The 13261-nt window shown below is 46.9% G+C and overlaps 1 protein-coding gene across 7 annotated transcripts in view; it reads right to left on the bottom strand.

Annotated features, from left to right (window-relative positions):
- Positions 1-13261, bottom strand: part of LOC147100328 (cell adhesion molecule 1-like) — a 430602-nt gene that overhangs the window by 102047 nt on the left and 315294 nt on the right. For 6 of the 7 annotated variants that reach the window (XM_085967921.1, XM_085967919.1, XM_085967918.1 and 3 more), the window contains exon 2: positions 5416-5436. The exons of the other annotated variant lie outside the window; for it this stretch is intronic. In XM_085967921.1, coding sequence (XP_085824047.1) covers positions 5416-5436 — 21 coding nt within the window. The remainder of the gene's footprint in view (positions 1-5415; positions 5437-13261) is intronic. 7 annotated transcript variants of the gene reach the window in all.

The following is a 13261-nucleotide window of genomic DNA, read 5'->3' on the forward strand; positions in this document are numbered from 1 at the left end:
GATAAAGTATGCCCTCTGGCAATTTAATTGAAGCAATATAAATTTTAACTTTTCCATTAAAGATTTAGAAGGCAGCTTTAACGTAAGAAATAGGAGCAGGAATAGGCCACTTGGCCCCTCGAGCCTGCTCCGCCATTCAATAGGATCGTGGCTGATCTTGGGCTCAAAGCCACTTCCCAGCCCGCTCCCCATAACCCTTCACTCCCTTATCTTGCAAAAATCTGTCCATCTCCATCTTAAATGTATTTAATGGCCCAGCCTCCACGGCTCTCTGGGGCAAAGAATTCCACAGATTTACGACCCTCTGAGAGAAGAAATTCCTCCTCATCTCAGTTCTAAAAGGGCGACCCTTTGTTCTGAAACTGTGCCCCCGAGTTCTAGACTTCCCCATGAGGGGAAACATCCTCTCTGCATCTACCCTGTCGAGCCCCCTCAGTATCTTATGTTTCAATAAGATCACCTCTCATTCTTTTAAATTCCAATGAGTATCGGCCCAACCTTTCTTCATAAGTCAACCCCCTCATCTCTGGAATTAACCGAGTGAATTGTCTCTGAACTGTCTCCAGTGCAAAACTGGTGGGGCCTGAAACCAAGAGCAAGGATTCCACCCCAACTGGTTCCGATTCCCCAGAAGTGATGCTCAGAAAATGTGGAGCCGCCATCGAGGCCATCCGCGCAGGGCGCTTCAGCACGTGACGGGACGTTAAACACGCACTTTGCTGACTGAAGGGGAGAGTTCGGCTTGCGTGAGCCCAGATAAGAACTCAACACTGCAGAGAAAATAAAAAGGGACAGTGGCTCCATAAAGGTGACTGCCCATTATTAAACATGGAAGAAAAAAAACAAACTTGCATTTACATAGCACCTTACCTCATGTCTTGGATTTTTCTCCTATCTTTCGCTTTGCTGAGATGTATTTCATTACCACGCTATTACATAAGAAACAGGAGCAGGAGGAGGCCAATCAGCCCCTCGGGCCTGCTCCGCCATTCAATAAGATCATGGCTGATCCAATCTTGGCCTCAACACCACTTTCCCGCTCTCTGCCCACACCCCTCGACTCCCCTGTAGTTCAAATGTCTGTCAATCTCCGCCTTGAATATATTCAGTGACTCCGCCTCCACAGCTCTCTGGGGTAGAGAATTCCAAAGATTCTCGACCCTCAGAAGAAATTCCTCCTCATCTCCGTCTTAAATGGGCGACCCCTTATTCTGAAACTATGACCCCTAGTTCTAGATTTCCCCACTAGGGGAAACATCCTCTCAGCATCCACCCTGTCAATCCCCCTCAGAATCTTATATGTTTCAATAAAATCACCTCTCATTCTTCTAAACTCCAATGAGTATAGGCCCAACCTGCTCAACCTTTCGTCATACATCAACCCCTTCATCCCAGGAGTCAACCTCGTGAGCCTTCTCTGCACTGCCTCCAATGCAAGTATATCCTTCCTTAAATATGGAGACCAAAACTGTACGCAGTACTCCAGGTGCGGTCTCACCAGTGCCCTGTACAGTTGCATCAACACTTCCCTACTTTTATACTCCATACTCCTTGCAATAAAGGCCTTTTCATTCTTTTTCATTAAACACTTTAACCTAGAAGTTACATTTTGGCGCTATTAACAGACAAATGCTCATGGTATTTATTTATTTGGGTTAAAGCCTCCGCTAAGAAAGTGGACAATGGAAGAGAACTATAGAAGTTTACAGCACAGAAGGAGGCCATTCAGCTCATCATATCTATGCCAGTTTTTTTGCTAGAACACTCCAAGACCAACCCCGCTATTCCACAGTCTCTCCATAGCCCTGTATTATCCTCTGCTTCCAATATTTACTCTTCCCTTGAAAGATGCACTGGCCATTGCCTCAACTAGTTCCTGCCGCAAATCACCTCACCTCAAATAGCGCTCTGTCTACAGAAGTTACTCCTAAATTCTCCCCTCACTCTCAGTGACAATTTTAAGTTGCTGACTCCTAGTCACAGATTTCCCAACTAGAGTAATCAGTTTCTCCCTATTCCTTTGATCAAAACCTTTCATAATTTTAGAAATCTTTAATAATTTTAGAAACCTTTAATAAGTCTTTTCTTAGCTTTCTCTGCTCCGGCAGAAATAGCCCCAGTATCGCAAATCTCACCTCACAATAACAGACGGTCGTTCCTGGTATCATCCTGTTGGATCTATACAGCAGGTTCTCTATCTTTAACAGAAAGCACTCCGGAGCTCCTCAGCTCCCTCAGTGATCCTTCCACCCCCTCCCCACCCCCTCACTACAATGTGTTAGGTTTTTCCCCCCCCCTGAATGCGACTGATGTTAGTGGATTATTTCCTGATGTCAGCATCACTCTCAAGCCAGGTACAGCACAGCAAGATGCAGAGTAAAGCTCCCTCTACTCCGCCCTCATTTCCGACACCATCCATTCTGCCACCTCTTGGAGTTGGCTTTGTACCAAAATTAGGAACAGTTTTGTGCCAGAGGCCGAAGCCCAGCAGGGACTGGATTAAAACTCAATTGACGTCAGATGGCAGAGGCTTGGATTTGAATCCAGTTCCCACTCTACAGCTCTAGTGTCTTTTCTAGGGGGCACCCAAAAGTGCACAGTTCTCTAACTGTTGCCGTGCAAAAATTATCCTAATCTTTTTGCTCGTGTTCTACATTCCTATTTAGAAAACCCAAGGTGCTACTGGCCTTTTTAATGGCTTCATCTACCTGTATTCTCGATTTTAACGAAAAACCGATTTCAAGTCCTAGGCCTCTCTCTGTTCTTCGACATCCTAGCAGTCTTCTGGCAAAAGTTACATATCTAAGGCAGATTGGAAAGCTGTGGTCAAAGCCTCTGCCATCGCCTCTCTGACTTCCTTCAACAAGCTAGGGTGTGTGCCATCAGTGCCCGGTGACTTGCCATCAGTGCCCGGTGACTTGCCATCAGTGCCCGGTGACTTGCCATCAGTGACTTGCCACCAGTGCCCGGTGACTTGCCATCAGTGCCCAGTGACTTGCCATCAGTGCCCGGTGACTTGCCATCAGTGACTTGCCACCAGTGCCCGGTGACTTGTCATTTCCGAGGCCTGCTGATTTTTTTTTCAGAACCAAATCATTTTAATATTTGGTCCACAGCCTCCTCCAGTCTACTTCCGCCATCAACTGTAAACACGGAGACAAAACATTTAATATATCCACCATCCCTTCATTCCTGAGCAGTCCTGCCCCTCTATTCAGTTATTCTTTTAGTATGTTTTTACAGGCCCTTACTATTGCCTGCGGTCTTTTTTCATACTCCTTTTAGTTCTCCTAACCTCACTTGTCACCTCCCCCATTATACATTCTACACTTCTCATGGTTTTCTTTAGTGTTATTAGCTCTGTAATCTAAGCCTTGTAAAACTTCAACATAGTTATCTCTCTTCATCCCCCCCACGCCATTTTCCATGGTTCCTTCAACAATCAATGGGACAATTTCCTAATCTACCACCTGATTTTGTTTCTTCTGTTGATCTGAAAGGAGAGAAGATAAGATCGGGACAGCTAGAACATACTGGAGGCTGTTGGAACAAGCAAGGCCGAGGGATTCATTTGGATTGCACTTATTTGCTGCAATGAATCCAACCTGCAGCACGAACAGGTGGACAATTAAATATTGCACATTTGTTCTCGATCAAGTCATTATGTGGATGCCATGGTAACTGGACGCAGTGTTCTGGTGACTGGGTTACCTATTGTTCGTAGCACAGGATAATGGTTATTGCGTGATGTACAAAAAATGTAAAAGAAAACATATTAGGCTATTCGCAGCAGGCTTGTATAAATTGGGTTTCTCCTGTGATTTCTACTTGTGTCCTACACTCACCAATAATTAACACTTCAAAAAAGACGCACAGCAGAAATCGTCTTGGGGCAATCAAACTGCTGCTTTACACTTAACCAGGACGGAGTGGAATTCGAGAGCCTCCTCGGCACCTTCATTTCAGAAGGAGATGAATAATTTGCCCGGCTGTGTGAGGGGGGGGGGGGGGGGGAGGGCGGTGGGGTGGGCAGAGAAGGCCACTCACACTATGGCGGTGGGGTGGGCAGAGAAGGCCACTCACACTATGGCAGTGGGGTGGGCAGAGAAGGCCACTCACACTATGGCGGTGGGGTGGGCAGAGAAGGCCACTCACACTATGTGGTGCTCCGGTGGACAGTTTATAGACTGGTAGAAAATGCATTCGCGCGGCCGATTCCCCCACATTAAGCGGCAAGCAGTCTGGCAAAGCCGGTATATCCTTTCCACAGGACAGGCAAGAGGAAGAAAAGCACATCAAATGCAGCACATTTCTCTTGCCCACCGCCACCCCCCCTTCCCCTTCCCCCAACCCTGTCGAGGGCGCAAAAGGCATCCGAGATCAGGCATCTTTTCCTGTCCTCTTGGCTGGGCAATCGTGCGCAACAAGGGGAAATTGTGTTCTGTGAAATAACTTTTAAGCATGGTCGCTTTAAATGAAGTCACTGAAAAACAGTCTGCATGCGTCCTGCAAAGCAGCTCCCTTGTACAATGAACAATGGTCATCAGAACACTGCAAGCAGTTGCCATAACACCCTTGCGCAGCACCCGCATAAATCTTCATTTTATCACAAAGAATACATCATATTTGTCCAAAAAAGCAGGCAGAAACACTCTAGCTAGTGTGCATTGTCCATTCAGGTCCACTTGCCTCAGTTTATTATACATGCACGGTCACAATCTGTGCCCTCCATTTAATTTACAGCTACTTCCTCAAGCTTTTCATTTCAACCTGGCAGATGCAATAGTGCTCCCAAGTTTAAAAACGTGAACCAGCAGAATTCCACAATGTTCGGTGGGAAACTTAATACACTTCAAATGTAGGCGTGCGATAGAAATGCAAGTTGTTACAGTATTCCAATTTTTTAAAAATAGAAAGGAGACACAAAAAGTTTCAGTCGACGAACGAGTTCCCATGGCAACCACTGGAGTGCAGTTTTTGATGTAAAACTTACTGCAGAAGAAGCCCTTAGATTGCAATGTAGGCGGACAACAAATGGCAAACTTCTATTGCTAAGATTGAGGTTCAGCCCTCCCGCCCCCCGCCTTGACACAATCTACAAACCTAATAAATGAAATTAAATCAAAGCAAGTCTACTTTGCAAACTAAATAATCATTTTTTTTGAATCTTGGGTTATTTCTCCATTTACTGTTGGTGTTGAAGCATTGTTGAAGATTCGCATCTTCATACTCCCATTACCAAACATCGGCTGACCATTGTAAAAGGAGCCACCTAAAGTGAATGATTATTGCGTGCATTGGTACAATGGCTGGACTTCCAATTTATCGCTTTTCCCCCCCCCCCTTTTAAAGTGGTTCCCATGTGAAACAGAGAGAGAGAGTCCGACTTTATGAGATGCATTTGTTCTTCTCTACCTTCGATCTCTTGCGCAGCACCTGTGAGAACATAGCGGTTCGGGTAGAAGAGGAGGAAAAAGAGAAAAAACACAAGTTTAGAAGTCAGCATTGGCCATGCGTGATTGAAGCTCTGACAAAAACAAGTAATCACGAGAACATGAATAACGTTTAGATTTACTGATAACCCGTGGAGAGGAGAAACCCGCTGGACGATACAGTGCAAGCAATGCAGTCATTAGTGTGATAAGGGGCACAATTGTGTACTTAACACATCTACTCAGCTCCAAGACCAGACAGCTAGTGAAACTCAACGCAGCCTCTTTATTCTCTCTCCTATAAATCCAAACCTGCGCCAATGTTTCATTTCAAAAGTTAGAAGATTTAACATTTTGACGTGCAGTCTCCCAACAATCTCCTCTGCTGGCCTGCGCCATGACAGAGAAATTATTAACTCCTCAGGAAAGAAAGGCATGCAACATTTACCCAGATCACAATATAAGCACTTTTTATGTCTTGTATCAAGAACTGTGTCAAAAAATAAATGAAGCAATTTTTCTAGAATTACAATTGTTATGTTCACAGATCAAAGTCCAAGCTCATTAACACTGATTCCCTGACAAGTCCACTGACTAATATAATGTGTGCAGTTATCCCAGTCAGTGCACTTACAAAAAAATTGTTAAGTAACAAGTAACACGGTAATGTAATATTGAATTAGCTTGACATAAATGTTAACAGGGTTTCCCGTCATATAGTGCCCAATAAGCATTGATGTCTAAAGCTGTAGTCCACATCCCATCTGGAAGTCAATCGCACTGTACCTTCAGAACTGTTGGCAAGCTAGTGGTATAGCTGTTAGGTGTAACACTGTACTGAGCAGTCAGACGTATGTTGATGCTACTGGCTCCTCACATGCCAAGCTGCTGACCTTTGACCAACAGGTGATGCTAGATCAATTACAGGAAACTCTTTGGTATCCGGCACCGACGGGACCAGAATGGTGCCGGTTGATTAAAAATTCCGGATGACGGAGAGGGTTATCTACCGAGGCTATTTTTAACAAACAAAAATTTTAAAAAATCAAGAAATGTGCAGTATACAGTAATTGGGTACTCACCTACACCGCGGGAGAGTCAGACTCCTGTTACGGGGTATTGAGGTGTTCGGACTTCCGACAGCGCCAAGCTGAGTAGTGGCAGTTCGGAGAACTACCCCCACTGACTAACTCGGCCACCGCGGGAGACTCGGACTCAGCAACATTTCCGGTTACTGAGGTGTTGTTTTCAGAGTATGAATTTGCCGGTTAATAGAGAATTCCGGATATTTAGATGCCGTTTAAACAAGAGTTTCCTGTATTAATTTTAAATCTGAGATCGATAACTTTTTGTTAACCAAAGGTATTGAGGGATATGGGCCAAAGGCGGGTATATGGAGTTAGGTCGCAGAGCAGCCATGGTCTCATTGAGGGGCTGAATGGCCGACTCCTGTTCCTATGGAGGACAAGGAGAGAAAATAGTTGGGAAAGATAGCAGTCAGATAACACAGGGCACTCTGCTGTGCCTCCTAGCATTCAGTTAGAGAGGGGCAACTAGCACAGAACTGAGAGTGAACCAGGCTGCTTTCTTAGTTAAGCAATGGTCACAGGGGTACTCGAGAGCAAAAACTATATCGAGATAATTGGCTGGCAGTTGCACTGTTGTGTTACATTTATCCCACAAAGCCCTAATAGCTATATGACTTGCTCCGTGGAATAAACACACAGAGGAATTTCTAGCTAAATTGAGAGAGACTCTTTCACTAACACATTTTAAAACAGAAAGGACAAATCTAAAAGTCAACAGGCAATACAATTTTTCTGAAAAGATTTTCAGACACCGCTTTACAAAAATGCTCAAGGTTTCCACAGCAACGACCTCATAAGGTCTGCCAATAAGTAACTGAAAAGTCCAAATCTGCTATTACAAGAAAGGTCAATGCAGGCAGTTAAAACACTTCAACCGTGTAATTTTTTCTGAAGTGCATCAGATAAATTATATTTACTGTTCTATCCCTCTAGTGTTTATGCCTGATGCAGCCACAGCATAACAATGCAGCAACCTCACTCCTCTGGTAGTCAAACAGGAATCAAAACAGTCTCTCCGCTCCCTCACAACTTTGTGCCCATCAACGGAAGGAATGTTAGCACAAGATAGTGGAACACAGCAAGACACATTGGTATACTTAGGTACACCACAGCTAGCAGCAGGGTAAAGCTCCCTCTACTCTGTCCCAACAATGCATGCACCTTGCCTTCAAGCTCAATACCACCACAGTGACATTTCCTATACGAGCCAACATTGTGACCTATTGGAGCGAGCTTGCTTATAAATTATTTACTGAAATCTATTGATCCCTGTTTACAACAGCAACCACTATACAAATATAAACTGTACAGAATCAAAGTAGTTACAAAACTCCAACTTTTTATTTATTCATTCACGGGAGGCCAGCATTTATTGCCCATCCCCAATTGTCCTTGAGAAGGTGATGGTGAGCTGCCTTCTTGAACTGCTGCAGTCCGTGTGGTGAAGGTACTCCCACAGTGCTGTTAGGGAGGGAGTTCCAGGATTTTGACCCAGCGACGATGAAGGAACGGCAATATATTTCCAAGCCAGGATGGTGTGTGACTTGGAGGTGATGGTGTTCTCATGCGCCTGCTGCCCTTGTCCTTCTGGGCGGTAGAGTTCGCGGGTTTGGGAGTTGCTGCAGTGCATCTTGTAGATGGTACACACTGCAGCCACGGTATGCCGGTGGTGGAGGGAGTAAATGTTAAGGTGGTGGATGGGGTGCCAATCAAGCAGGCAACTTACAAGATCACCAGATAGACACAGAAAAGCAAGGTCCTTTGGCCATCTTTTTCAGAAAAACCCAACTATTCCCCAATGCAACATCCAATTGTTCCTTAAATAATGCAAGGTTTTTGCTTCCACTATTATAACTGGAAGGCCATTGCATGTGTTGGTCATTCTATCTATCGAGATATCAAGTTTCCCCTTATCACAGTTTCGCACATCAATCTGAAGTAATTTTCTGGATTTACTTTTTCCATGCTGTATAATATTTTATACAAGATCACCCCGCAGTCACCTCCGATCAAGAATGAAAGGCCCAAGTTTCTCTAGTCTTTTCTCATACTTTAGACATCGGACACTGGAGAGCCGATTTTAACTCTCGGCAGGAGCGGGTGGGAATTCTGTCCGGGAGCAACTTGCCGAGGCTTCTTCGGCAGCACCTCCCAAACCCGCGACCTCTACCACCTAGAAGGACAAGGGCAGCAGGCGCATGGGAACACCACCACCTCCAAGTTCCCCTCCAAGTCACACACCATCCTGACTTGGAAATATATCGGCCGATCCTTCATCGTCGCTGGGTCAAAATCCTGGAACTCCCTCCCTAACAGCACTGTAGGAGTACCTTCACCACACGGACTGCAGCGGTTCAAGACAGTGGCTCACCACCACCTTCTCAAGGGTAACTAGGGATGGGCAATAAATTCTGGCATTACCAGCAACGCCCAGATCCCATGAATGAATTAAAAAAAAGTGGGATTTGGAGGTCTGGCAGATTTGAACTCGTGTGAAGCCCAGCGGTCAAGAGCTCGGCCAGCCCAGAGGTCATCCGTCAGCATCAGGTGAAGGCTCCCGATAGCATGGTAAGTCTCGGAGAGGGGATATTATGAGGGGTCGCGTGACTGAGGAGGGGAGAGAACCCAGGGCAGCAGAAGCCTGGGGGGATGGGGGAGAAGAGATCAAGGGGGGAGGGGGGGGGGTATCTGAAGGCGCACTCCTACGGGTCCCACTAAGTAGAGTTTATTTTCTTTTAAACTTACTTTCGCTGGATTCCCGACGGGTGCCTTGCTCAGGAACTGGTTAAAATGACATTGCGGTCGGTCCCTTCTAGGTCTTAGGACCTAGATTTGCATTTGTTAATGAGGCTTCCACCAGAGTCCGGTGGAAGGCTCATCTGCCGCTAAGACAAGCAGTGTTAAAATCGCGGACTGGCGAGGATGGAGTGGTAAATGGAGTTGCTCCATTTTAACCACTCCATTCCCACTGATCGGGGAAGAGTTAAAACTCCCCCTTAGGAATCATAGAAACATAGAAGATAGGAGCAGGAGTAGGCCATTCGGCCCTTCGAACCTGCTCCACCATTCAATGAGATCATGGCTGATCATCCAAATTCAGTACCCTGTCTCTGCCTTCTCCCCATATCCCTTGATCCCTTTAGCCTTAAGAAATATATCGAACTCTTTCTTGAATATATTTAATGAACTGGCCTCCACCGCCCTCTGTGGCAGAGAATTCCACAGGTTCACCACTCTCTGGGTGAAGAAATTCCTCCTCATTTCAGTCCTAAATGGCTTACCCCTTATCCTTAGACTATGACCCCTGGTTCTGGACTCCCCAGCCATCAGAAACATCCTTCCTGCATCTAGTCTGTCCAGGCCTGACAGAATTTTATAGGTATCGATGAGATCCCCTCTCAATCTTCTAAACTCCAGTGAGTATAAGCCCAATCGACACAATCTCTCCTCATACGTCATTCCTGCCATCCCAGGTATCAGCCTGGTGAATCTTCGCTGCACTCCCTCCATGGCAAGAACGTCCTTCCTCAGGTAAGGCGACCAAAACTGCACACAATACTCAAGGTGTGGTCTCACCAAGGCCCTGTACAACTGTAGCAAGACATCCCTGTTCCTGTACTCGAACCCTCTTGCTACGAAGGCCAACGTACCATTTGCCTTCTTAACCGCCTGCTGCACCTGCATGCTTACCTTCAGCGACTGGTGCACAAGGACCCCCAGGTCTCTTTGCACTTCCCCTTCTCCCAATCTATTGCCATTCAAATAATAATCTGCCTTCCTGTTTTTGCCACCAAAGTGGATAACCTCACATTTATCCACATTATTATAGTGCATTTGCCATGTTTCTGCCCAATCACCCAACCTGTCCAAATCATTGTGGCTCTTTGCATTGGCTCCAAGGCTTGAATATCTCCCTTTATGATTAAGAATATGAACAGTTCTCGAGGTGTAGTCTGCACAGTCTTAGCCCTCCTCTCACTTGCACTCCACTCAGTTGGCTATATAGTTCCACATCCTATTTATTTTGTTGATTGCTATTCTGCAGTGATTGGACTAATTGTGGGTCAAGTCTACGACTTCATTCTTTGCTATTTTGAGGCTAAATAAATTTGTTGCCCATTTTTACTACTTGTACCTTGTAATTCATACTTGCCCATATTGAATTTTATCTGTCATTGTTCTAACCACTTACAACTGTGGCCAAGTAAATATTTAGTCTTCACACCAAGAAGATTGCATTTATACAGACCTTTAAGGAAAAGCATTCATGTCAGTACGCAAACACACACACACACACACACGAGAATTTTAATATTATTGTGAAAATCCAGGGAAGTTCTCCTCGCATCCTGGCCAATGATCCCTCAACCATCATCACAAACAGATTATTTGGTCATTTGTCTCATTGCTGTTGTGGGACCTTGCCATGTGCAAATTGGCTGCATTTGCTTACAGTGGGGTGGTCCAGCCTGCAGACATCTCCAGACCGTGCCAATGTGGCTTCTTGGCCTATGTGCTCTCTTTCTCTCAGAGGCATGCTGGAGTGGATGACAGGATTTCTCTCCAGTCAGAACAGGGAAATCTCAACTTCACCGTCTCACCAGAAAGGCCAGAGTTAATGCCAGTTGAATTTAGAATTGCAACTCTTGCCTCCATATTGGGTGCCAAATGATAAAAATGTTGGCTGCCAGTAGCTTTTAACAGTAATGCTTCAAACACTGAGCCATGTAGACAAGGAAAGCCTTCAATTTGATCCCTGGTCTAAGTTAGCCGACCTCAGCCAGGTTAATGGTTGGGATGGTGTCACAAGCATCAGTGGCCCGCATCAAGGAAAGAGGTGCAGAAAAAGAAATTCAGTTAAGATTCCTGCTTCTGATAGCTATCCAGTAACATAGCTATCCAGTAACATAAATACTGTGGCAACAAGAGCAGGTCAGAGGCTGGGTATTCTGCAGCGAGTGTGATGCGCCATCAATTACTCAAAAGACTGAGGTTGAGCGAGTAACAACCAGGCTTTTATTAACTAAAGAATGAAGGTCTTGTCTCGAGTGGTCGACCCGTCCAGAATACTAAGGGACTGGGAGGTAGTCACTTATATACCTGGAATAGTGGGAGGAGTCAGCCGAGGCATGTCCAGACCTGTACCTAGTGGAATACACATACAGACACAGACAGGTATGACAGTGGTTTACCACATTCACCCCTTGTTTAAAAATGAGTCCGGTGGGGTGAAGTGTATTTAAAAGTTCGTGTATTGGAGTCTCTCCGGAGGTCTTATCTGCCGCTGTGATCGACGTGGCGACGGCAGGGGTGGTGGAGCTTCCGGCGTCGCGTCCCGTGTAGGCTGGTGCACTGGAGTGTAGTCCTCGTGGGTGACGGGCTCAGGCATGCTGGCTGCTGGGGTTGGATATCGGGTCGTTGGGGGGGTGGGGGGTGGTAATGGGTAGTGGGTAACAGCGGTCCCCGAGGGTGCGAGATCTCGTATGGAGACTGTGTCCTCCCGCCCGTCCGGGTACGCAATGTAAGCGTACTGGGGGTTGGCGTGGAGGAGGTCGACCCTCTCGACCAGGGGGTCCGTTTTATTGGTCCTCACGTGTCTTCTCAGTAGTACCGGCCCTGGGGACGTCAGCCATGGCGGTAACGATGTCCCCGATGTGGACTTCCTTGGGAAGACAAACATTTTCTCGTGAGGGGTGGCATTGGTGGCAGTGCAGAGCAGTGACCGAATCGAGTGGAGCGCATCGGGGAGCACCTCCTGCCAGCGGGAGGTCGGAAGGCCCCTAGGCTTTAAGGCTAGTAGGGCGGCCTTCCAAACTGTTGCATTCTCTCTTTCCACCTGTCCGTTCCCCCGGGGGTTGTAACTGGTGGTCCTGCTTGTGGCTATACCCCTAGCAAGCAGGTACTGGCGGAGTTCGTCGCTCGTAAACGATGAGCCCCGGCCGCTATGGATATAGCTGGGGAAACCGAACAGGGTGAAGAGGCTGTTCAGACATTTAATGACCGTGGCACTGGTCATGTCCGGGCAGGGGATAGCGAACGGGAAACGGGAGTACTCGTCAATGATGTTGAGGAAGTACACATTGCGGTCGGAGGAGGGGAGAGGCCCTTTAAAATCGGTGCTCAGGTGTTCGAAAGGGCGAGTGGCTTTTATCAGGTGGGCTCTGTCTGGTCTATAAAAGTGCGGTTTGCACTCAGCGCAGACTTGGCAGTTCTTGGTCATGGTCCTCACCTCCTTGATGGAGTAAGGCAGGTTGCGGGCCTTGATGAAGTGGAAGAACCTGGTGACCCCCGGGTGGCAGAGGTCATTGTGGAGGGCCCTCAGCCTATCGATCTGCGCGCTGGCGCAGGTGCCACGCGATAGGGCATCTGGGGGTTCATTGAGCTTCCCAGGCCGGTACAAGATCTCGTAATTGTAGGTGGAAAGTTCGATTCTCCACCTCAAGATCGTGTCATTTTTGATTTTGCCCCTCTGCTTGTTGTTGAACATAAAAGCAACTGAACGCTGGTCAGTGAGCAGGGTAAATCGTTTTCCGGCCAGGTAGTGCCTCCAATGGCGCACAGCCTCCACAATGGCCTGGGCCTCCTTCTCAACCGCGGAGTGTCTGGTCTCCGGGCCCTGGAGGGTTCGTGAGAAGAAGGCCACAGGTCTCCCCGCCTGATTAAGGGTGGCGGCCAGGGCAAAGTCGGACGCGTCGCTTTCCACCTGGAAGGGGATGGATTCGTCCACTGCGTGCATGGTGG

The sequence above is a fragment of the Somniosus microcephalus genome, chromosome 26 (genome assembly GCF_052327205.1).
Source record: "Somniosus microcephalus isolate GS21.2 chromosome 26, FLI_Smic_1.0, whole genome shotgun sequence".
NCBI classification, from domain to species: domain Eukaryota; kingdom Metazoa; phylum Chordata; class Chondrichthyes; order Squaliformes; family Somniosidae; genus Somniosus; species Somniosus microcephalus.